General features: G+C 34.2%; 1 protein-coding gene across 1 annotated transcript in view; it reads right to left on the reverse strand.

Annotated features, from left to right (window-relative positions):
- CDKAL1 (CDKAL1 threonylcarbamoyladenosine tRNA methylthiotransferase) overlaps nucleotides 1-27,575 on the reverse strand; it is a 669,650-nt gene that overhangs the window by 420,604 nt on the left and 221,471 nt on the right. The window contains 1 exon segment of the mRNA XM_020986833.2: nucleotides 7,332-7,434. Within this exon segment, the coding sequence (XP_020842492.1) occupies nucleotides 7,332-7,434 (103 nt within the window).

The following is a 27,575-nucleotide window of genomic DNA, read 5'->3' on the forward strand; positions in this document are numbered from 1 at the left end:
TCACCCCCAGCAATGAGTATAGACTAGGAATTTAAATACTTTTTATCTCGGCCAATCTGGGAGTTGAACTCATCATTCCAGTCTCATAAGTACAATAGAATAGTTCAATAAGATACTAACCAAGTTAGCAGTTCAACCTATCAATAAGCCTTTACTAAGAAGTTACTATGTGCCAGGTACTATGTTAGGTACCTAGGAAACAACAACAGAAGTCAAACAATCCCTGCCCTCAGAGAACACACATTTATTTGACAGGGGAAGAAAATATATGCATAAGTATATACAAAATACATTCAGAAATAAATAGCAGATAGAGACTCAATCTGTGACTTCATCAATATTGGGAATTCTCAGGTGAGGAAGCTCTCACAACACATCAGGCTGGAATCTCCACTGCAACAGATAGTGTTGTAGAATTGCCCAGAGCATTGAGAGTTTAAGTGACATACCCAGCATATACCAGACAAGTCAAACCTCTACCAACTACCACAACCACCATCCAGCTACTGACCAGCTCTACCAACCAGCAGGTGCTATTGCCTTTGTCTACTCAATAGAAACAGTACTGAAAAAAACAGGAAAAAACACCAAAATCCTCGGTACTGTGAAATGGTTCAATATCAGAAATTGTATGGTTTTATCACTGAAGATGACATTAAAAATCTGCTTTGCTGCTGAACTCGTGTGACCACTGGACCTTTCTATCTGACTGACAACTGAAAGCTCTCATGTGTTCTGTTCCCCCATTAGAATGTGAGCTCCTTGAGAACAGGGAAAGTCTCAGTGTTTCATTTCTTGATTCAACTCTTAACACACCCAGGGGAAAAAAAAACACATTAATACTTTTCCATTTTCTCATTCCTTATGGTATAGTAATATTCCTTTACATCCACATACCCTAATTTGCTCACTTTCCACAACTGATGGGCACCCACCTTGTTTCCAGTTCTTTACTACAACAAAAAGTGCTGCTAAAAAATATTTTTGTACATATGATTCCTTTATCAAAAAAATTTAAGGTAAATTCCTAGTAGTGCTGGGTTACAGGGAATGCACAGTCTGTAAGTTTGGAGGTGCAGTTTCAAATTGCTCTCCAGAACTGTTGGAGCAGTTCACAGCTTCACCAACAGGATGTAGAGCCTCGAGTAAGACTTCCAAAAATTGTTCTCACTTTTCTGTGATTTTTGTCAGTGTGGTGTAATATGAAACCTCAGAATTTTAATTTCTCTAATTATTAGTGATATAGAGTATTTTTAATATCGTTTTGACAATGTACATTTCTATATTCAAAAACTACCAGTTCACTGACAATTTATCTATTAGGGAAGGACACTTATTATCTACTTTTATGAACTGCTTATCTATCTTGGATATTAGGCATTTGTTGGAAAATATCTGAAAAAGACTTGCTTCCTAATTAATTGGCTCAATCTTTAATCTTAATTTTAACCTCAAGACTTTAATCCAGTAGCTGTGACATCAAACCACTATATTTGATTGTATCTGAGTCTTATTTAGCTAATCTGCTCCATTGATTAATTATATTATTTTTTAGCTATCAGTAAGAGGTTTCAATATATGCCTATAGCTATATAAAGTATATATTGATATCTGGTATTGCTAGGTCCCTTTAATTCATACTTAAAAAAATTTATTTCCCTTGATATTCTTGAAATTCTTTCTCTGCAGATACATTTTGGGATTATTCTTCTTAGATCTATAAAGTAAACCACTGGCTGTCTGGTTAGTATAGTATGACTGTAAATTAATTTAGCTACTGTAACATTCTTATTATATTGGTACAGCTCAACTGCAAGCAATTAATATTTCTCTATTTAAATCAACCTTTATTTTGAAAAAAACATTTTGTAGTTGTATTGAGTACGTGTTCAGTGTGTCTTGCTTGCTGGATAAACTACTAATTATTTTATATATTCTGCTGTTATTTCAAATGGGATGTCTTTTTTCTATATCTTTCTGTTGGGTTTTGTTAGAAATATCCACATGGCTAATGATTTTATGTGTTAATTTTGTATCCTACTAATTTAATGAAATTATTTTAATTCATGTATAACTGAAAATACATTGTTCTTTAAGCAAATTATCTTCAAATATATACAGTTTCAAATTGCAATAATTTTGTCTATTTGCCTATATATATGTATGTATGTATGTATGTATGTATGTATGTATGTATATGTATTCCCTTAATTTCTTTTTCTTATGGCTATAGCTAACATGTCTAGAGCAATATTAAATGATAATGTGATAATGACTGTATCAGGAGTGGGGATGTTTGGATTCAGTCAAAGGGTCGCACTTGAGGTCCTAAAAGGCCACAGGTTGCCCACCCCTGGACTATATTTTACCCTTGATCTTTATATTAAAAGCCTCTAATGCTTCTATATTACTGATAATGCCAATTCTTAGTTTTTGATAGATAGCTAATCACTATTTTAAGGACAGATTCATTTATTCCTATACTTTATAATTTGTTCTTTTTATAATTATATTTTGTCAAAAGCTTTTCCCATGTCTATTGATATAATCATGAACATTTTGCAATTTTTCTTACATAGTCTATTAATTTTTATTTTCCTAATGCTGAACCAGACCTACATTCTTCTAATAAATCCAAACTGAAACCTTTTGCTAATATTTGATTCATTATTTTTACATTAACATTCATAAGATATCGGTCTATAATTTTCTTTCTCTGCTTTCTTTCTCCCAAATTTAGGTATCAAAAGAATCACACATAACAGAAATTTGGTAGGATTACTTCTTAACTTTTACAAACAATTCATATAGTATTGGAGTTAAATGTTCTTTAAGTTTTTGATAAAATACAGAGTTTTTTATATGGGAATTCATTTGTGACTTGTTCAATTTCTTTCATAAGTGGGTTGTTTAAATTCTTTACTTCTGTTCACATGATACCGTATTTCAGATTTTTCTAAGTATTAACATGTTTCTTTAAGGTTATCAGCTTTGTTCATGTATTACTAGGAAAAATATATTATAACAGTTTCCTTTATTTTCTCTTTATCTACTGTAATTCCATCTGTGTTGCTTTTACATGGGTGATTTGGTTCTCCTCTCTTTTTTTGGATCCAAATACCTAAAGATTTTTCTATTTTATGAGTCTTTTGAAGAAATGAACTCCTAGGTTCATAGGGTTTTTTTGCTTTCAAATTTATTTCATTTTTTCAAAGCTCCTCTATTTGTTTGTTTTCTTTATTTGTTCCTTTCCTTGTATTTTTTTAGAGAGCACCACTTCATTGATCTTTTGTTTTTCTCTTTTGTCTATGAACTGTTCAGAGATTTAAATTTTCCCCAAAGATCTGCTTTGTCCACGTTCCAGAAGTTTTGATATTTTACTCACTGAAGTAGTTGGTGATACGTTGGATGGAGTGGCAGACCTGGAGTCAGGAAGATCATTTAACCTCTGTTTGCCTCAGTTTCCCCAACTGTAAAATGGGGATAATAATAGTACCTACCTCACAGGGTTGTTTTGAGGATGAAATAAGATAATTTTTTTAAGTGCTTACCAGAGTGTTTATTCCTTTCCCTTGTCCTTATTCCTTCTCATTTTCATTATTTTCTTTGATAAAAAGAATTTATAGTTTGTATCATTGGCACTTTGACTCACACATTCTTTAAGACTATATTATTTAGTTTCCATTTAAGTCTAAATGCTTCTTTGAAATTCAATTGATTATAACTTTTATTGTGTTATAGTCAATAAAGGATATGTTTAATATCTCTTTCTTCTATATCTCTTTATGAGTTTTTACATACTAGTACATGGTCAATGTTTGTATAGGTTCATGCAAAGATAAGAAATATATTTGTGCGCATATATCCTTTATGACTTTTATCTTTTTCTTGCATTTGCTTAAGGGTGAAAGGGAGGCATTAAAGCCCCCAATTACTCATTTGCTATCTATTTCTCTTTGCAATTAAATTAGATTTTCCTTTAAACATCTAGATACTATGTCATTAATGTATATGTATTTACACTTTTTGAATTGATATAATTTCATTCTTTATAGTAAGCTTAAGGTTGTCTTTTTAACATACCTATTTTTATTGTTCTCTTCTCTGAGATCATGATTGCCAACCTCATTTTTTTTATTTATCTGCAGCAAAATGTATTATACTCCTTGACCTCATCTTAGCTCTCTGTAAATCTTTGTTTCAAGTATGTTTTCTGTCAACAACTTATTGTGGGGTTGTGCTTTTTAATACATTCTGCTACCCTCCTTTTTGTGGGTGAGTTCGTCCCATTCTCATTCACAGTTGTAACAGTTACAGTTTTTTCTTTCATTATATCTTATAATAAGGTTTCCTCTCTTCCCTAAGTGTCTCCGTCCTTTTACAAAGAAAAATAAGATGGCAAGTGAAAGAGTTTAGGAAAAAATACTCCTTTAACTGTAGTGGTCTGATCCTACTCCTTAGGCTTTCCTATCTTTACCTAGCCCAGCCCTGAGCTGCTGAATTTTACCTTTTCTTTCTCTCCTTTTGTACTGACTTCATAATCTGACTTTCACTGCTGAAGATTATTTAGCTTCTTACTATTCCCTCCTGAAGTGTACCATTTCTCATAAAGCCCCTCTTTTACCCATCTCGGCCTGTTTCCCTGTTGATTTTAGTGAATTTCTACACTAAAATCCTGATAAGCATTTTCAACCTTTTTCTCCCAGAACTGTGAGATCTGTTTTCCTTACCCCTACACCTCTATGTTTGTATATTTTTTTCTTTTGACACATCCCAATTATAAGAAATAGGAAGTCCCCCCTTATCTTTCTTCATTGTTACGTTTACTTTTCTGCCATTTAAAAAAAAATCTTTCTTAATAACAAGTAAAATAGCACACAACCTTATCAAAGCCCTGAATTGATCTCTCTTTACCTCTTTGTTTCTTGAAAATAATGGAGAAATACAACATAGCCCTATTAGTACATAAGCACTTGATCATCATGTAGCCTCATCAAATTTTTCAAATAGAGTTAACTCTAGGTTTTTCTTCTCTCCTCTGCTTACATTTCAAAGATTCTACACAGTTCTGGTTTCTCAAAAGAAATGCTTGCAAGTCCTTTATACCATTAAAGATTTACTTTATTTCATTGTAAAATTATAATCAGTTTTGCTGGACAAGTTACTCATGAGCCATTTTTCTTGTACCTTATGGTGTACCATAACATCATACCAAATCATTACAAGATTTTCTTTCTTTCTTTCTTAGTAGCTGCTTTAGTAAATTTGTGGGAGGAGGCCTGGAATTAGGCTCTGTGGTTCTTCAACAGTCCCAGTGTTTAAATTCAGTCCCAGGCTGGAGCAGGGAGCAGGAAGTAGCAAGTGGCTAGCTATAGCAAGCTTCAGCCAGTTCCACAGTCTGTAGCTCCCAATTAATTATAGGAACTTCCCCCAATCCTGGTTATGCTGTCTCTGTGAGCATGACTTTAGGACTCAGTCACTGCTGAAGTCTGAACCAGAGGACACTGGATTCAGGTTCATCACTCACGGTGTTCCCCAAACTCCACTGCATTGATCTGCCTGGTTTCTTTGTTCAGTCTCTTATCTGACATTCTTCAGCCTGTGTGCCTACTTATCAGAGCAGAGCTAATGCTTTGGGAATATCATTTTGAATGCTATGGAGATGAGGATGCAAAAGAGAAGACGCTTGAGCCAAGGAGGCTGATAAAATAATATAAACAAAAGGTGATAAAAGCTTGAACCAGGCAGGCTGAATAAAGCGAATATATCTATGTACATCAAACCACAATGCCAAGACACCAAAAAAGACTGCTGCAAGACACAATATCTACCAGCACTAACTGCCCTCTTCTTTGTAGTATTAAAAAAAAAAGTCACCTACTAAATTGTATCTTTTCAAAGTATGGACATAGGCTATTATAATAATTAAACTATTTGTAAACAATTATGTATTTTTTATTTACCAAAAAAGTATATATCCCAGTCAACAGTATTCTAACAGGATAATCTTAACTGAATGCTATTCTCCAGGAGAAATAAACTTTATTTTTTGTTTCTCAAGAGAAAACTGAAGAGATTTTGTATCAATATACAATGAGTGGCTATAAGCATATCTATCTTCTAAAAGTTTTAAACTTCATTAGTGAAGAGTTTTAACTTACAGTGAGAAATTTAGAATATTTAAATATGATTGAAACGTTTTACTTTGCTAGACTCAGCAAACCATATTGATAAAGTATGTCTCAATTCCTTGTTATATGACATATGCCAAAAAGCAAAAACACAAATTTGAAGATGCATGTGCAGGCATAATTCTTCAAATGGGTTTATCATCTAACACCATGTCCCTATGAAAATTCCAAAAGTAACAAAAAACAAAACAAGAAAAATGACAAAAACCCAGTCTCCTCCTAATTCTTGAAAAAATACCTTGGCCTTCTGTTAGAACATTAATAAGAGACACTCAGATTGATAAAAAGTAATTTGAAAGGGTAGTCCTAAAAACTATGGAGATGAGTAAAGGCCTACTGTAGGAGACAGCACATGAGTTGTGATTTGAAGGATGGGTTATTCATTCTAAGGGAAAAGGGATAGAAAGGGAAGGGAGGAGTGAGAAGAGGAGTACAATCCAGGCAACTATCATTAGCACAAGCTGGTCCTGATCCATGAGAACGAGTTTCATTCTCTCTGTAACGGCCCAGTGCAGTAATCTCATTCTGTACAAATGCACCTGACATATGGGCATCCACAATCAAGGTACCACCAGCTATCAACTGTGATGAAATAGACAAGAAAACCAGAACCATCTTTGTTACAATCTACAAACCACAGAAAAAGGAGACGAAGTGGGTTTGGCAGTGGACCCGCAATCAAATTCATCTATTTTAGTGTTGGTAAGCTAAGTCTCACCAGCTTGTCTGAGACAACAATGCCCGCTTTGCAAACCAGGACATGACTCAGGATGAATCTGCCAAATCTCAAATAAGCAAGGATAGAAATGTTTCAGATATTTTTTTTCTATGAGAGTCCCAACAGGTTATTGTAAAGTTCATAATACTGACATATGGTATTGGATTCTTTGGTACATGATCCAAAAGGAATGAGTCACACTAAGAATGTGGTAGTGATGACATAAAATATGAGTATTTATACTTGGAGAAGTTTAATTTGCAAATGAATTTTTGTCATCTAAAATAAAAGCCAGAATTGTAAAATAATCAGATTGGATTATGAGAAATTCAGGAAAACTTTGTTAGAATAAAGACTAAATTACAAACAAAAGAAACATTTTGAAGGACAAATGATTATATTAAAAATAGCAAAATACTTACCTTGGAAAGACTGTTTGGCTCTATTTACTAGTTCATCAATTGGATAACTGGCCAAATTTCCTCTGGCATGCTTTGTTTTGCAGTAGGTACAAGCATTGAGACACCTGTTCAACAGTCAGAAATAAATACTGTTCAATAACTCTTAAAAACATGACAGCAAGAATATAAAGTACTAGGAAAACTTGAGTTTTAGAGAAACTAAGTTAAGATCAAAATTTTATACAATGTACCAAAATAAGCTCCAAATGAATAAGCAACTTTGACAAGAAATGCCATTCTATTAAAATAAAAACAATTGGCTGTTGTCCTTTGTGCTTAAAGAAGACCAAAATGATATCACTACACAGGTCAGGCATAAATAGTCTATATGAACATTTGGAGTGGAGATGGCTCTAAATTTGTGCATCTCACGTTTCTTTTGAGCTACTGCAATGCTGCTTTGCTCACACAGTACAGCGCCGTCTTTGATGCAGACACACCTGTGCCAGTGTCTCCCATGTCTCACAATTGATTTCAGAGTTCTTCAAAGAGATCTTGAGAGTACCCTCATATTTCTTCTGACCTCCATGTGAGCATTTGCCTTGTGTGAGTTTCTCTGTAAAATAGTCTTTTAGGCAAATGTACATTTAGCATTCAAACAATGTGGCTCACTGGAGTTGTGCTTTCCGCAGTTGAGAGTTCAGCTTGAGAAAGGATCTCAGTGCCTGGTACTTTATCTTGCCAGGTGATCTTCGGAATCTTCCTAAGACAATTCAAATGGAAGCAGTTCAATTGTCTGGCATGGTGCTGGTATACTGTCCAGGTTTCACAAGCACACAACGAGGTTAGTACAATGGCTCTGTAGACCTTCACAGGCAATCTAATATCTCTTCTCTCTCACAATTTCCTTCAAATCTCCCAAACACTGAGCCATCTCTGGCAATGAGTGCATCAACCTCATCATTTATGTGTACATCCCACAAAAGTATGCGGCCAAAGCAAGTGAAATTATGCACATCATTCAAAATTTCTCCGTTTGCGGTAACTGATGGTTCCACATATGGATGGTTTAGTGCTGGCTGGTGGAGAACCTATGTTTTCTTGGCGTTAATTGTTAGGCCAAAATTAGCACAAGCAGCAGAGAATCAATCCATACTTTGTAGCATCTCAGCCTCAGTGGCTGCACCAAGTGCACAATCAAATAAAAACAATTAGAGGAGAATAGAAGATAACTTTCAGATCTATGATTTAAGAAGAAATTCATTAATTATATCACCTATAAAAGTCATGAATAACAAAGAAGAAATAGAAAAGAACATAAAAGCCCAAACAGAAAATTCTAATTACATCAAATTTAAACAGTTTTGCATCAACAAAGCCAATGTATTTAATATTCATATTAAATTTCTCTGATAACCAATATAGATAGGGAACTATTTCAATTAAATAAGACCAAGAGTATTATTTTGTGATAGATGAGTGGTCCAAGGAGATGAACAAGTAGTTTCCAAAAGAACTGCAAATGATCAATAATTGCATAAAAAAGACTACAAATTGTTAATGGTAAGAAAAATGTAAAATAAAACAATTCTGAAATTTTACCTCACATTCAACAGATTCTCAAAGATATCTTGAAAAATTTAAATCCATTCATACTTTGCTTGATCTCATTTCCAATGGTTAATGATGGTTAGCAACTGAACTTCCACCCCCACCATGCCAGTAATACTGAACCACCAATTACTGAAGAATAATCCATGTACCTCAACCCTACCTGTCTCTACTCCCTCATTCTCACCCCCCTATACCAAGTCTCACTCCATATCTGACCACTCCTTTCCACTGTACCCTCTGGAACTCTAAATCTCTAACAGTCCATATTTTATTGTACACTTTGTCTTTTTGTGTTCCTTGCCTCATATTTTTTTGAGGGGAAAAAATGAGGCCTTTCACCTTGAGTTCCCTCTTCTCACCTCTTCCTCATCTCTCCTGGTTATCAACCTACCCATATGACCCCTCCTCCTGCATCTCCTTTACTAGATGCTCTTCTAGATCATGCCCTCTAACAATATGTATACCACAGAACCTTGTGCTGGGCCCTCCTCTCTTCTCTATATTACTTCACTTGATGATCTTATCAGTTCCCATGGATTTAATTATCACCCCATGTTGATGATTCCCAAATCTACCTATCATGCCCTAACCTCTCTACTGACCTTAAGTTACACATACCCAACTTCTTTCAGACATGTAGAATGGGATCTCCAGTGAATATCTTAAACTCAACATGTTCAAAACTGAACTCATTTTCCCACTAAACTCTCCCCTTTCCTAGCTTCACTTTTAGTGTAGAGAGTGCCATTATTCTCCTCATCCCCTAGGATCTCAAACTGGGTTTCATCCTTGACTCCTCACTATATCCAATTTCCAATTTGTTGCACAGTCTGTAGATTTCACCTTTATAACATCTCTTCAATACGCCCCCTTTTCTCCTCTGACACTGCCACCAGGCTTACACAGGCCCTCATCACCTAATGTTAAACCACTTCAATAGTCTAATGGTAGGTCTGCTTGTATCAAGATTCTCCTCATTCCTATCCATTCATTCAACTGGCAAACAGATTTTCCCAAAGTGTTAATCCAATGATGTCACTGCCTTACTCAGTACACTCTAGTGGCTACCTACTGCTCCCTAAATCAAATAATTAAAATCCTCCATATGGCATTCAAAACATGATCTACTTCATAACCTATCCCCTCCAACCTTTCCAAACTCTTACACCTCATTCTTCCCAACCCCTCCCCCATCTGACATAGTCTTTGGTCCAGTGATACTAGCCTGCTTTTTGTGCCTCAGACAAGACACTCCATCTTTTGGCTCCGGCCATTTTCTCTGGCTATCCCCCATACTTGGAATGTCCCTGTACCTCATCTTTACCTACCTGACTTTCTTCAAGTGCAAACTAAAATCCTAACTTCTATGGGAAACCTTTTCCAACTCCTCTTAAATCTATTTCTTTCTTTTAATTATTTTCTACTAATTCTGAATATAGTTTGTATATAATTGTTTGCTTGTTGTTTCTTCCTATTAGATTGTGAACTCCCTGGGGGTAGGGACTGTCTTTTGCCTTTTTTTTTTTAAATTCCCAGCACTTAGCACAGTGTTCAGTACATAGTATGTACTTAATAAATGTTTATTAACTGTGGAAATAGTAACATTATTCAAAATGCATTAAGTATAAATTACCTAATTAAATGTTAAATAGACCTATTAAAGGCTAGGTATTATTAAAATGTATAGAATACACTTTAAGTTATTTATCATTTATGTGGGTTCATTGTTCTCTTCACAGGTCAAAAACATCACTAATGACAATTTCCAAAAGTAAATTTCTGCCCACTTAAATATAGCTACAATTACAAATAACTGTGAATTCCACTATATCTGATTTTTTTTAATAAGGCTCGTTATAGACATTAAGGAAAATGTATATTGCAAAAATTTTTAAAGTAAGAAAAGAGAAAGAATTGTGCTCTTTGAAACTGCGTTAAAGAACTTTTTAATCATCCAGAAATAATGACCAACCATTTAGACTTATCAAGATTCCCATAAAATGCAGGAACTCAACAGCATTTAACAGAGAGCTTCATTTATTTATAAACAATTAACAAATTGTTTAAGAAAAGGAAAGCTGTGCCAATTTCTTCAACTGTCATAGAACAAAAGACCTTTCAAGGTTAACTACTAGAAGCCAAAACCAAAAATTGACAGCCGTTGAACAGAGAGGAAGATGCAAAATCCTGAATAGACCATGACTGTTACGATGAATGCAGCTAAAACATTCATACCACACCTACTCATCTTTGCACAGGTTCTCGCATGGCTACAGGCCAAGCAACAATTGAAAACCTCAAAGGATAGGAGTCAGCCTTTGCTTTTCTCTTTAAAGTTTTACACTGAAATTTTAGAAATAAGAATTGGCTTGCTCTGAATTTTTTTTTGATCCATGAGAAAAACAAAAAAGACAAAATCATTTTAGATGAAAAAGGAACTTCTTAACAAGTCTTAAAAAATAAGCATTATTGATTTAATTTGTATATATTTATCAAAGGAGTAAAACTAAACTCTAAGACATAATAATGGATAAAAATAATTACTATTTTTCACTCTAACATTCTCTGTCCCTCTCCAGTTCTAAGTTCATTCAAATATTATATGTGTGTTTTTTAAATGTCTCGCTCACAGTATACTTATTTTGATAGGCATTTACAACTAGGACACTATACTTTCGTTTTTCCTCATGAAATTTGATATGCAAAAATGATTTTAAACATTAACACTACGACTTGACATATTACATTTCACTTGCCTAACTTGATCCATATATATTTTGAAACAATGGACCCTTTTTCAAAGATATAAAATGCTAAGCCTCTAATAGTAACTGAAACTTAGAAAACCATACTATGGTCTAGCTGTATTCCATCATACAGAAACATCACCAATATTAATTGCAAACATAAAGTTAGAAAACAAATGCTTCACATGCATAAGTGGTGTAAGACTAGACTATTCAACACAGTCTACCATGACAATCATTCAATTTAGTTTCCAAAGTTTTTTGAACAAATTATAGTTACACTTTTTTTAAAAAAGTATAAGTTCTCCAACTAGAATTTGATTAAATGTGCAAATGATAATATAAAGTTATTATGTACCAACCTAAAACAAAGCTAATACTTAGATATATTAAAGGGGAATTTCAAAAGAAAACTGATATATTAAAAAGCTAACACCAAGTGCAGCCTAAAGTGTTAATGTACAAAAAACTACCTAGCCAAGAACAATATATTTTGACTTTGTGATTTTAATTTTTTTATTCCTTACAGTACTAACTTATTCTTTAAATAGGCAATGTCTGAGACGACTTGAAACACTTCCAGGAGAGAACCAAACATTATTCTCAGGATGGCCATCAAATCAGCAGATGACAACACACCACAAACTGAATGAGTCAGCAAAAACAGTCTTGCTATTTTTTCAGGAAAAAAAGAAAAGATCCTGGGCTGTATTAATAAAGCACATGACTCAAAAGACCTAGAGAGTAAAATTTCAAATATACTTGGCATTAAGTTGAAGTTTTATATCCAGAGTCCAGAGAAGTCCAGAATTTATTCAAGTTTTGTATAAATTATAGTGGAACTCAGCCTGAAGAAAAGAAAAATTGATGCTCATTTTGACCATAAATTCTACAGAGAAAACAAAATTGTATTGTAGCAGTGGATACTTTCTTGATAGTACAGATAACTCAGTCACTGAAGAGGTTATTGTCACACTAGAGCTTGTAAGACAGAGATGAACAAAATACAACAAAACCGAGCACTGAAACACATGGGTATGACACGAAATTCAGTGCTCAAATGACAAGAGAACTAACTGAAGATGAGGAAACCATGTCAATTAGATATTGTAAGACAGCCTAACATCAGTATAAGTACAACCCCATGACTGTTGTCACAAAAATGAAACTCTCAAAATTATGTCATGCCTTAACTAATTAGTATTAATTATTGTAGCTGTACAAATCATTGCACCTCTCTGACCTTCCATTTTCTCATTTCTAAAGTCAGTGTAACACTGTCTGTAGTTCCTACAGTTCACAGTGCTTTTGTGAAGATCTAATAAAATACTGTATATAAGAGCTCTGTAACTATTAAGGCACTATATTAGTAACAGCAATAATTACATGAATGAATGATTAAATAAATGAAGAAAGCATTTATTAGGTGCATATTAGGTGCAAAGTACTGTGCTGAGAATGGAGGATATGAATACACAAGTCAGTCTCTCAAAGAGAGCTCTTACATTCTAATGGGGGAACAAAACATAGGGAAAGTTTTAACTATAAGTTAGATTGAAAGATCTTAGGATCTTTAAGGAATAGTGGCAAAGTAGTTGGTAATGCTTCTCCTTGAATGTCATTTCTGCTTATAAAATTCTATCAGTTTCTGATATTGAACCATTTGATAGTGCCAAGGACTTTGGTGGTGAGAACTTTTCATTTCTGGGTCTTCAGCAGCTGTGTCTAGAACATCTACAAAAACAGTTGAGAGAGTGCATGTCCACAGGGTTTCTTCCCAGCATGATGAGCTGTTAGGTACTGAGCTGAAAACAATGCTATTCCCAAGGATCTAGAGTTTAGATTTCTAGATTGTCTCCTTTGAGGTATGAAGGAAAATGGTGGTCACTGTGGTGGTGGTGGCAGCATTTGACTTGATGGGAAGATGTTACCTGAATAATAAGGTTGGATATAATTATACAATTAAAAATTGAATTTCTGTTAGCTTTTAATAGCTTTTCTTAAAGAGGCTAATGTTCAGAACTTGTAATCATTTAGGTGCTCAGGTTTTTTAAACTATCCAAGTTTTCCATCTCTTATTGTCATGTGTAAGACCCGGGTTCCCATTTTTTTACAACAGGATTCAGTTTACCAACTCTGTCCTTGAAATGCGACTACTCCCAGCCCCCTTTGACCACCCTTACTGGTCACTTAAGGGCACAACAAAATCCCACCCACATGAAGTTAAGCAACCTCTCTGACTTGTTGGATGTCTAAAAACCACACAAGTCACCATACTCTGACCTGCTGACAAGACACAGTTCTATATGGGGAAGATAGGGGTTAACAGGAAGGGAAGATGGGAGTGACTAAAAAAAAGTATCCTTACTGTAAATATTTACTGTATCCTGGCAAAGTAAGTCTCCTTTGGCTAACTGTTCCATGACTTACAGATGCCTCATTTCCTCACCAAACTGAACCTGAAAAGGGTGCTAATGTTAGCCCCACATCCCCAATAACAAGACACTCTAAGAAATCTATTTTTTAAAAATCTGAATCAGGAATCAGTCCCTGTGAATGATATCTACTACATATGTACACTCCTTTCCATGTGGAAATAATAGCAAATTTTTTTAGTTCTAATGTTATTACATAATTTAACTTTAATATGTATTTGAAAACACTGTTTCTGTGATAATAATTAAAGGTTTGAATTACCATGTGCCTTGATCCACTATGTATCCCTGTGACTGCTTACATAACACAGGGTTAAAATGCACATTCTCTTACTGCCTTTGATAAGACCTTGATATCTAACTGTGTTTGATCCCTTCTGAACTTGATCCTACTAGACTAGTCTCTGATACTGTGATTAACTGAAGAATTTATGCTGTCATTTTATTCAGTGTTTCAAAGGCCTATACCAATCATACTTTTCTTTACTCAAGACAATGTGGTTGGCTATGAAATTTCCCTGAGTATTTTTCCATTGCCTCATACTCCAATGATAGCTATGCAAATGTGCTTCTCAGTGATTAGGGATTCTGAGAGCAAGGGTAAAAATTGCATGTGTATAATTTGATTAATAATGTCAATCTGAAAAGATTAAGAGAACCTATCATCTTCATTGAAATAACATAGTATGAACAATGCTGACACAGTCAGACTGCTTTTCTTGTTGTTGTTCAGTCATTTTAGTCATGTCCAACTCTTTGTGACCCCATTTGAGGTTTTCTTGGCAAAGATACTGGAGTGGTTTGCCATTTCCTTCTCCAGCTCATTTTACAGATGAGGAAACAGAGGCAAATAAGATTTGCCCAGGGTCACCTAGTATGTGTCTGAGGGCAAATTTGAACTCAGATCTTCCTGACTCCAGGCCAAGTGCTCTATCCACTACACCAATTAGCTGCCCCCAGACTACTTATACATATACATATCTCTATATATGGGTATTACATATGGTGCTTTGCAAATACTATCGCATTTCATCTTCACAGCAGCCCTGTAAGCTAAGTATTACAGGAATCAATGACTCATATAAACTTTATTAATGGTTTAATTTCAATGAGCCACATAGTTTATAGGGGGACAATCCAGAGATCAAGGTTAGGACCAGATATATTTAACATCTTTATCAATGACTTAAATAAAATGTCAAATAGTATGCCAAAACAGGGAGAACAAGCTAAAACACTAGATGACAGAGTTAATATTCAAAAACATTCTGACAGTCTCTAGAATATTGGTATCAAAACTCCAATCAAAATGGGGGTCACTAAACCATACATATAGGTCATATACTTAGTTTTAAAACATCTTATTGTATTTTTGTTTATTTTATTAAATATTTACCAATTATACATTAATCTGGTTTAAGCCACACTAGGGAATGTTGTGGCCTCATGTTTGACACCATTGGTCTAGAGTACTGGGTTGAATCAAATACTGACGAAATTCCATAGTGATAAATGTAAAGTCCTATCTAATTCAAAAGCATAAGATAGAAGAGGTACAAGTAGATAGCACTTTATCTGAAGAGGGGTCTGGGAGTTGTGGTGGAATGCAAATCCAATGTAATTCAACAATAGGAAGCAGTAGGCAAAGAAAGTTGATAAGAGCATGGGATGTATTAAAAGATTCATATCTTCCAGGTATAAAGGTGGTAGGCTCTCTGTGCTATGCCCTCATGACATCTTATGCAGAATCAAACCAGAATTCTTCCTGTTTTTCATTCATGATACTCCATTTCCTCTCTCCATATGTAGCTATCCCTCACACCTGGAATTCTCTAACTTCAACCCCCTTTAAAAACCCCTAATTTCCTTTAATACTTAGCTCAAGTATGATTGTCTACATTAAGCCTTTCCTACTCCATCCAGTTGTATTTGCTTACTGTTATTTTGATCTTATTTCTTCTAAGAAGAAGAAGAAGAAGAAGATCTGGACTACAAAAAAAATGGTTAAAGTTGAAACCTAAGGTAAGTGTGTATATGTGTATGAGACTTGCCCTTGCTCAGTTCAAGTCACTAGTACCAGAAAAACTCTCACAGAAGATACAGAAAGAGCAACAAAATAATTGTTGATCTACCATTGGTGATCTTGCAAAGACTATGGAGAACAAGAGAAATAAAACATGACCAAAAAGGAATAAATGCTGATCTAATTTTCAAAAAAGGGGAAGGGAACTATAGGCCAGTGACTTTGATATCAATTCTGGGAAATTCTAGTATGTTTTTAAAGGGTTAGCTTGGGAGTGTCTAGCTAAGGAAGCTGCAGGGGGGAAAAAAATTTCTTGGCTTGATTAAGAACAGGTCAGGCCAGAATTACTTATTTCCTTTTCTGACAGAATTATTAGACTGCAAAAGCAGAAAACTGATTGGATATAGTTTACCTAGATTTTAACAATGCACTTGACAAAATCTCTCATATTATTCTACCCTTAGAAAAGATAGATCTTTATATATAAGAGAACAGTACAGCTAGGTAACTTCAGAACTAGTTAATGGTCAGACTCAGAATGTTAGCTTGGAAGGAGGCCCCAGGTGAAGCAGCCTAGAGGTTCTGTTCTAGTCACTGTATTGTATACTTCTATTAGTGATGTGGATATATGGAATATGGTATTCTTATCAAAACTGCAGAAATAAAAAGTTGGGAGAAATAGCAGAATCTGACTCAAAAATATTGAAGAGGGGCAGCTAGGTGGCATAGTAGATAAAGCTCCAGCCTTGGAATCAGGAGGACCTGAGTTCAAATCCGCCCTCAAACACTTGACACTTACTAGCTGTGTGACCCTGGGCAAAGTTGTTTTTTTTTTAAATCTGTGCTCAAAAATTCAGCCTCCTAAGAATACAATGGAAAAGATTTGTCTAACAAGAAATACAAATGAAGAAGATATGGAAGTGTGAGTGGACTGAAAGTCAACTAGAAACGAACTGTATGATATGGTAGCCTAAAACATCAAGGTAATCTTAGGTTGCATTAAAAAACACAGTGCTCTGAAAAAGGGAAGTGATATTTCTACTACTCTGTCACATCTGGATCACAAAGAAATTTTGTATTAAGATTGACATGACACATTTTAAGCAAGGCATGAATAAGATGGAGAATACGGAGACGAGAGTAAGGAAAATACTAAAGAACTTTAGCTCATGATATATTTGAATAACTTGAAGGGATTAGGAATGCTAAGCCTGGAGAAGATAAGATTTACATGGTACATGATAGCTCTTTTCATATAATTAAAGGGCTGTCACATGAAAGAGGGATTAGGTTATGTTCTGCAGAACCAAGAGAAATGTATTAAAGTTTCAGAAATGCAGATTTTGACACAACTAATCAAGAAGCATTTGTTAATTGACTATTTGGGACAGGCAATAAAACTTCCTAACAATTAGACACATCCAAAAGTGGAAAGGGATGCATTTGAAGGTAATTACTGCCCCCTTTCTTTGGTAAATATGTAATCATTTGCCAAATATTTTGTATACAGGATTGTTGGTGATGGAATGAGTTAAATTAAATGGCATTCCAGCTTTTAGATTCTGTAATTCTGCATAAATTCCAAAAATCAAGATTTTAATGTATAATAATGATCATAAATACTAAAAATAATACCTGTGTACTTATATTCAGGTAATAGTTTCACATATATTATTTGACTAGAATTTTTATACCCAAGGCAGTATGCACTAGGCAAGGTAGACAATAAGTGTTAACAGCACTGTTTCTTGATATATGTAAGTTTTTACATTTGAAATATCAAACTGGTTTTACCAAACGATCACAGATTCTCAGTGATACATGGGGTTCAGACAATTTGTTTAGACCTACTTTTTAGATTTAAATATTGCCGTAATAGGACGGGTCCATTTTTAAAGATAGTGTCTAATAGGTCAACATCACTATATTATTTACTGTACTTAGCACAGCTTGCAATCACTGATGTAACAGTGAATTACCTAAGTGCAAGGTTCCAGAATGTTTTAACATGTATATAAAGAAGCTGGTCTGTCATATTTATATGAGGAAAAATTGGTATTCTTTTTCTACCACAAGATAATATAGTTGATCTTGATAGTTCACAGAAATTAAATTCCATAATATACAAATGTTTATAAATCAATCCCAATTCCTAATATGTTAACAGTTTAGTTTAAATCTACTTGGCTTTCTTCCTATTCTAGAACTGTCTTTCCCATATAAAAATAAAGCAGCAAGCAGTCCCACATTAGTTGTTTGTATTTCATAACTGTTTTCAGACAGGACAAGAAATGTACTGCCTACACACCACTTCTCAGCATCAACACCCATATTCTTATGCAATTTTAAACTTAGTTGGCAGGTTGTGGACATTTTTTCCAACCACAAACAAAAACTTCTTTTGATACTCTACAATGTGTGTTCAAGGAAATGTTCCCAATAAAAAAGTCTATTTAAAACAATAAAATAGAAATGTAACATCAATATCAAGAAACCTGGGATAAGCCTGTTCTTCCACTATCATTTCTTCTATTTAAGCTGTACTTTGTGTCGTTATTTTTAGGAAAAGAAATCTCTGTCATGGGACGGCTAGGAGAAATTTAGCTTGTTTTCTTTGTTCAGAAGTTCTGGACAATATTCTTGTCTTATTTCTTCCATTGTGATGTTATTTTGACTTCTCATGTTCTTCTGGGAGACCTATGATCATTAAGTTCCTTCTAAGAATCAAATGTTTTTTTAAAGATTAATTTTACTTATTTTTTGTTATATTTTAAGTTCCAAAATTTCTTCCACCCTCTCTCCCCACCCTGCACTAGAGAGGGATACCATCTGACAGAGATTTAAAAATACATGTAAAACTATACTATGCTCACTTCTATGTATTGGTTTTTCTCTGGAAGTAGACAGAATCTTACTCCATAGGTGCTTTGTAGTTGATTTGAGTATCTATAATACTCAGAATAACATGGTCATTCACTATTATTCTTCAAAAGATTATGCTGTTACTGTATACAATGTTCTCTTGGCTCTGCTCTTTTTACTTTTCATTATTTTGTGCAAGTCTTTCCATGTTCTTCTAAAATGAACCAGTTCATCATTTCTTATAGCACAGTAACATTTCATCACAATCATATACCACAACTTGTTTAGCCATTCCTCAGCATCAAATCTTTAAGAACAATATGTTTTGCTTCTATGGAAAATATTTGTTTTCTTAACATAACTGTATTTTGCTTTTTTCCTTCCCAATTGTCCTTCACTTTTATTTATACTCACAATCCCCACTTTCTTTAATATAATACTGGAAATGAAAGTAATAGTAGTAAGGCAACAATGAAATTAAAGGTGTAAAGATCAGCAAAGAGAAGATAAAACTGCCTCTATTTATTGGTAACAAATAGCAAATCCTAGGGAATAAGAAAAGACATGAACTAAGATAAATTATAGTCTCAGCACAGTTGCAGGCTATAAAGCAAACCCAAAATAAACAGCATTTTTCTTTTTCTTTTTTTTGGTTGGGCAATGGGGGTTAAGTGACTCGCTCAGGGTCACACAGCTAGTAAGTGTTATGTGTTTGAGGTCGCACTTGAACTCAGGTCTTCCTGAATCCAGGGCCAGTGTTCTATCCACTGCACCACCTAGCTGCCCCTAGCATTTTTCTATACTAGTGAGTAGAATGCTGGACCTGGAGACAGAAAAACATGATTTCAAATCATACTTTAGACACTTATCAGCTGTGTGATTGTGGACCAGTTACATAACCCTCATATGTAAATGAGGTTTTATCATATGTAAAATGAGGATAATAATAGCACATACCTCCCAGGGTTATTGTTTAGATAAAATGAGATAGTATTTCTAAAGTACTCTGCAAATCTTAAAGTGTTATTTAAATGCTCATCATTATTATTATTATTATTATTATTAATAAAATCTAAGGTGCAACAACAGAAAGTGAAATCTTATGTCAAGTAACCACAAATACATAAAAGATTTGCTTGTATAGAGTCAATTAGAGTGCACCTTAAAGAAATAAAAGAATGACTGGAGGAATGTTTGGTGCACTTCGCTGAGCCCTTCCAATATAACAAAAAGGATAATATTACCAAGGTTAATATATAATTTGAATGCTATACCAATCAAATTATCAAAGTGATACTTTTCGGAGCTCAAAAAATAATAACAATTCATTTGGAGAAATAAAAGATCAATAATATCAAGGAAAATAACATCAACAAAAAAGGTAGGGAAGGAGCAGGTAGGTGGTGCAGTGGATAGAGCACCAGTCCTGAAGTCAGGAGTACCTGAGTTCAAATCCGACCTCAGACTAAACACTTGACACTTACTAGCTGGGCAAGTCACTTAACCCCAATTGCCTTTAAAAAAAAAAAAAGGTAGGGATGAAGGGACAATAGAACCTCTAGACCTTAAACTATATTATAAAAAAAGAACCATGAAAACTATGTAGTATTGGTTGAAAAACAGACAGTAGAATGAATGAGGGAGAATTAGAAACAATGGAACTCGATAACTCAGTGTTTGATAAACTAGAAAACAAATTATTTATGGAAAAAACTCCTATTTGATTAAAAACTGCTAAGACAACTGAAAAGCAGTATAGCAGAAATTAGATTTAGACTAACATCTAATCCCATGTTGCACAATAATTCAAAATGGATACATAATTTAATATTATAGATCATATCAGAAGGATATCATATACATTTCACAACTATGGATAGGAGATTATTCTTAACCAAATCAATGATAGAGGCAACTTCAAAAGATGAAAACAGATAATTCTGATTATATGAAATTGAAAAGCTTCTGCATAAACAAAATTAATGCAATTTGGATAAAAAGGGAAGCAGGTGAATGGGGAAAATTTTTTGCATCAATTTCCTCAGATCAAGGTTAGGTATCAAAAATTCATAGACAACTGACAGATTATGGAGTCAGACACAGAGCTATAATGAAAAACCATTCCCTAATAGATAAATGGTCAAATTATGATCAAAAAATTATCAGAAGAAAAATTGAAAACTATTAAATATATCTCCAAATCACTAACATTAAGAGAAATACAAATTTTAAAACCCTGAGGTTTTACCTCATAACAAGCAAAATAGAAAAGATGACTAAAAAAAAAAGATGGGAATATTTAAAGATGGAGATATATAAGATAGGTACACCAGGGCATGACTGATGGAGATGTGAATCAGTACAACCATTTGAGAAAGAAATTTGTAATGAAGAAAATAAAGTGACTAAAGTGTCCATATTATTTTATCTCATTACTAGGCTGATACTCCAAGGAAAAAAGACTTCCACATAAATCAAAATTTTTATAGCAACACTTTTTGTGGAAAAAATAACTGGAAGCAAAGTCAATGCCAATTCATTGGAGAATGGTTAAGCAAATTATGGTACCTGAATGTAAACAAATATCACTGTGCAATAAGAAACAATTAATATTATAAATAAAAGGAAGTATGGAAAGATTTTTATGATCTGATAAAGAGTGAACTAAGCAGAGCCAAGAAAACATACAAACAATGACTACAACAGTATAAACAACAACAGAAAAAAGAAAAATGAATGCTGCCAAATTATAATGAATAAGGGTAGCACCAAATAAGTGACAGAAGGAAACTTTCCCCCTCACTACTTTGGAAGGGTTGTCATTCCATGGGTGTGCTACGTTCATAAAAAGTTTTCAACGTATAATCAGTATTGGATTTTTTTCTTTTCTTCCTTTTCTAATTTTCTTCTTTAAAAAATTATTATTTTTTTAATGTTGCATGCTCTCTGGAAGAAAGGAAGGTGAAAAAATGCTAGAAGAAATTCTAGCGATTAAGAAAACAAAAAAATTATCATGGGAGGGAGGATGGATGGAAGGAAGGAAAGAAGGAAGGAAGAAAGGGGAAGGAAGGAAAACTTTGTATAGCAATGACCCTGACAAAGTCTCCCGAATAAAAACTAACAAATCTATCTTCAAATAACTAAAATATAATGTGGCAAAATCCTGTAGTTTAAAAGGTCTTTTGTTTCAAAATCCAATAGGATTTTCATTTCTTAAGAACTTAAGTATGTACATTTAGTTTTTATTCAATGTTTTTTTAAAAATATTTATGTATGTTATTTCTGATCAAACATAACTGTGGGTTTTTAATTACGAATTAATTTAAGGACTGAATGAAGTCACAAAACCAACAAAACAGAGGACTAGACCTTTTCCCCACCATGCCCCTCCCAAGAGGAATTATGTATCAGAAGTAGAAGAATTACAAATGTTTCCTTAAGACTTTAAAAAAGCAAGAAGTTCCAATAAGATAACCCATACAGATATTTCCCTCTTGCTATGTGTCTGCTAGTATACTTTGCTTCTGCAAATCCTCTAGAGTACTACTGCAACAGGAGGCTGACTTCATCTCTGCCCAGCCACATAAAGAGGATGGAGAGACTGTGCCTTCCTCTTCCTCAGAGCAATTCCTAGGTCAGGGTTGCTGGAGCTGTTTATTGTTGTTTGTCCTTTGTTCTCAAAGAGGACCAATAACACCAGGAAGGTGTTGTCTTGACTTCCAAGTGAATTGTATTTAAGTGAGCCAGAGCTGTGCAAGGTCATCAGCCTCAAGTTTTGTCCACAGTCATTGGAGTCCAGTGGCAAGACATAAGTCAAGATGACTGGCAATGGCCCAGGTTGCAATGGGAGACCTTTGCCTTTTTAAGCTAGGCTTCCAATGATAATCTATACTCAAGAAGTGGCATAGGAATATCATTGAGAAACTGAATGACTGGAGGTGGGTCCAATACTGGGATCCTGGGATCAAGATCAATAGTAAGATCTATATATAAATATATGTGGGTGTGGATATATGTATACATTTGTACATATATCCACCCAGACATATACATTTAAAGTATATTTTAACAAAATAATAACAAGTTGTCATTTTCATGGTGTTTTTAAAGTTTTTAAAGCACTTCTATGACTTTATATACCTTATTACTTTTGATCCTCATAATAATCCTTTGAAGAGGGCACTGAAGCTATTATTCTGCAGCAATTACTGCAGGTACTCCAGGCCACTCTTCTAATAGGTGAAACCCTAGCCAGGACCACCATTTTATGAGGAGTCCTGGCCATGTTCACTTCAGTCCTGAACAGACTTCTCTGAACTTCACCAACATCCTTGCCCAACATCCCACTCTACCTGAAGGCACAGACTGACTTGTTTGTGTTTGTATTGCCCAGTACAATATTTGGCACAGAGTAACTGCTTAATAAATATTCTATATATCTTTTTCCATTTAACATGTAAGGAAATTGCAGCATAGAGAGGTTAAATGATTTGCCAATGGTCCCAGCACATGTTAGAAGCTGAATTCAAACCAATATCTCTCCTGATTCGAAGTAGAAAATTCCTTCCACTAAACCAAACTAGCTTTCAATGAAGCAGTTTACATAAGGAAACAGAAAGGAATATGTTAGATAATTTAATAGTAAAGGGGGATATTCTCCCCTAAATAGAGAGAATCTAGTCACAGGTAAGTCTGTGCTCTCAGTACAGTACTAAGGAGAACATTCATTTGATTTTAGACTGTCTTTCTTCTGAAGAGCAGAAGTCAGGGGAAAAAAAAGAAAGAAAGAAACTTGAAACTGAAAATTATGAGGTTCTTATACTGAACTGTTACAAAACACATTCTCTGTTACTGTAGGGGAACAATAAATCACATACATCAAGTAAGCTTTCCACTTTTTTCTAATTTTGAAAATCAACTGAAAACTACAAAAACAAATTCTGAGCCAATACAACTAACAATTTCATGCAACACAGTAAATGTATCTCTGCATAAGTGAAGGAATGCAATTGACAAATCATATTTTTTGTAAACATATGTAGAGTTTAGTTGTAAACATATTAGCCAAAGATATCAAACTGTAGTTTACCATCTTCCCTCTTGAAAATAATTACAAGTTTAAAGAAAAGACATAGTAGACAATGGGTATGACTCAAATGCTTCTCACACCAAATGCAAAAATCACTAGTGATTTATTTCTTGAAGCAAAAGACACTGAGTCTGGCATTAGTCTATAAAGTAAGAAATACCACATGCTAGTCAGACACTTGAATGTAATTTAAAAATAAAACCTGAATAAGCATGTGATGAGTGATGATTTCTAAACTTGACCTTTGCTGAAACATACAATTCTTTTTTTAAACGTTAAGAAAAAATATCAAAATGCTTAGAAAATGTCAAGTTTTCAGGAGTGAGAGGAGGAAAAGAAAGGCAAAAGAAACAGGAGATAAAGACATTTTACAAAAAATAGGAAAGCTGAAGTACTTCAGAATTTTGAAAGTATTACCATATTAATTTTTTCAAAGAAATAATAGTTTTATCTGAAAGAGTTTCTGGGTTGGAGGGCATCTCACAGGCTATCAAGTTAAATTTTTTAGGAACAAAAACGTCCTATACAAAAATGCCCAATGAGTGATCATCCAACTTGTTCTTGACATCCTCCAATGGAGGGAATGAATAACTTGCCAGAGTAAACCATTCAACTTCTGGAGAGCTCCACTGTAAGAAAGCTTTACCTGATATCAAGCCTACATGGCCCTGGCTGCGTCTTCTATCTACCGCTCCTAGCACAGGCTTTCTGTAGCCAAACAGGACAAGGCAAAGCCCTCTTTCACATGGCAGCCCTTTAAAGATCAGAGAACTAGAATGTCCTCTTAAGTCTTCTCTGCTCCAGGCTAAACATGCCCATTTATCTTGAACTGACCTTATATGCCATGAACTCAACGTATTTCACCATCTTGACTCAATTCAATTCAATTTAACAAGCATTTATGAAGTACCTATTATGTGGAAGACAACATGATAGGCAATGGGGGTATGGGACAAACCAAACCAAAATTTAAAATAGAAACTGTCCCTACCGTTAAGGATCTCATATTCTACTGAATAAGGATGAGGACTATCAACTCCCTAATCCTGGACATTCTGCCTTTCTTAAAGCAGTTTAAGAATCCATTAGCTTTCTTGACAGGCGTAATAGTCCATATTGAGCTTATAGTCCATTGAAAACAATTAGATCATTTTCAGATGACCTGTACAATCACTGTATTTCAAATTAATAGTTCAAAGTCTACCTTGAAATACTGTGCCAGTAATACAGACTACACTTACATGAAGAACTTCAGCCAAATATTTTTATTGAATTTCTGGGTCACTGGGTAGGACCAAGCACTGATCTACAGAAAATCTTACCTACAAATAATTTTCTAATGTCAAGGAGAAAAAAGGCTACAGATACATTCAGTGCTGCCATTCCTCCCTGAACAGGGATTTCAATCAGGTTTTGAATGAGGGAGATAAATTACCACACCCTCTCAGTTGGTAAATCTCCGCATTAATCTATCTCTGTATCCCCAAGTCATCTCCTATCTGTAAAGGATGAAAAGAAATACAATGAAAGCTTCCATTAAAAATATTAATGGAAAAGGTTCCTGCTAAATTCATCAACCTCTAAAAATATCTAATGAATAAAAATGAACTATGGCATGTGAACCAAACCAAACCAAACCAAAATCTAGCAAAAAGAGTTATAAAAGGGAATTCCATTCAAAACAGCTAAGAATGTGTAAAATACCTAGGCATTAACCTACAAAGACAAATTTGGGACTTATATTCATTATTATATAGAAACATAATTGGGGGAGATTCATTTTTTATCATGTTACTTATTGAAGTTATTGTTTTGTTTAATTTCTTCATTAAATCTCTTTCACTGAAACTTATCACATCATTAGCGAGAGGGGTAATTTTGCTTCCTCTTTGCCTATGTTTATTCTCGGAATTTCTTTTCCCTTCCCTTATTACTATAGCTCATATTTCTGGAATTATATCAAATAATAATAATGGTATGAATAAGTATCTTCCCCTTATTCTTGATGTCATTTCATGACCTTGTAGTGTTTCTTTTTCCATTATGAATTACTCTAATTCTTGGTTTCAGAAATATATATTCCATGATATTAGGGCAAAGCCCAATTAAACTTGTTTTTTTTTTCATTTTAACATTAGTGCTGTAGTTTTCCAAAGGCCTTTTCTATATTGATAGAATCATGTTACTTTCTTGCTTTTCTTATTAATATGATGTATCATGATTATTATTTTCCTGTGAGCCAAAACTACATTCCTGATATAAATTCAAAGAGATTGTATTGAATAACTTATTGAATATATTTTTGTGGCTCTTTGCTAAAATTGTATAAGTTATAGCTGTGTTGATCTTATTAATGACACTGAGCTACAGTTTTCTTTCTCTGCCTAATCTCTCCCTTGTTTTAAAATCCAACCATATTTCTTTCATATAAGCAGTTTGGTAAGGTGCCTTCTATTTCTATTTTTGCAAATAATATATGTAATATAGAGGTTGTTCTTGAAATTTATGATATAATTCACTTTTAAGATAATTCTGTCCACAAGGAACTTACATTTTAGTGGGGGGAAGACAAATAAAAAAGAGCTGAAAGGAAAGTAGGGGAAAAAGGTACTGGCCACGGGGCAGGGTAGAGAAAGAAGTCTAGAGATTCAGGAGTGCAGCCCAGAGAAGAATGAAAAAGTGAATATGACTGACCTGAAAACTTCACTTTAAATGGAGATTTGGGAAGGAACTGACCAATAAGAGAAAAAGTGGGCAAGGAGGAAGGATTTTACGGAGTGAGAAAGCCATGGGGAGGAATTATCTCTCAGGGTTTAAAGACTGACTTTGGATTTGGGTAGTGGATGTAAAGCAGGAAGGCATCTTAGAAGCCATCTGGGACAAACCTCTCACTCTAAAGATGACTGAAGGCAAGAGAGGTTAAGTGATCTACCAAAAAGGTAATAATTAACTGAGCTAAAAATTCAAATACTCTGGTTCTAAATCTAAAAGACTTTTTGGACTCAATGGTCTCTTTTCCAGATGGTCCTATGACATTTCATGCCATTTTTATTCATCTTCAAATAGGACAAAAATTATAGGAAGCAAACTCATTAACCTAAGCTACTTCAGCTGTGTACTGACCTTACAAACTTTAAACCTCAGAAAAGTTACAAATAGTTTAGCTAGACATGAAAGTCAGCCATCACTTTCAGATTTTTTTTCTTGAGAGAGCAATTGCCAATTTAGGAGTTTAAGTTCCAATCATGAAAAAGTATGAAGCAAGGTCTGGATTTTCAGGAGTTAAGCATGTTGATGACAGAACTTTTTAAAATGATTACATAAACATTCACAAGGTTATGGTCTATTTGGAAAAGTCAGCAGTCACAGAGTTACAAACAACAACTCCTTAAAATATTTGAAATGTTAAAAAAAAAGTGAATAAAATCAACTTGAAGGAGACTGAAGTAACATATTAATCTATAACCATATGTTTACAACACAGTCTATGTATTG

This window comes from Phascolarctos cinereus, unplaced genomic scaffold, assembly GCF_003287225.1.
Source record: "Phascolarctos cinereus isolate Bilbo 61053 unplaced genomic scaffold, phaCin_HiC Scaffold_4;HRSCAF=312, whole genome shotgun sequence".
In the NCBI taxonomy this organism is placed as follows: Eukaryota; Metazoa; Chordata; class Mammalia; order Diprotodontia; family Phascolarctidae; genus Phascolarctos; species Phascolarctos cinereus.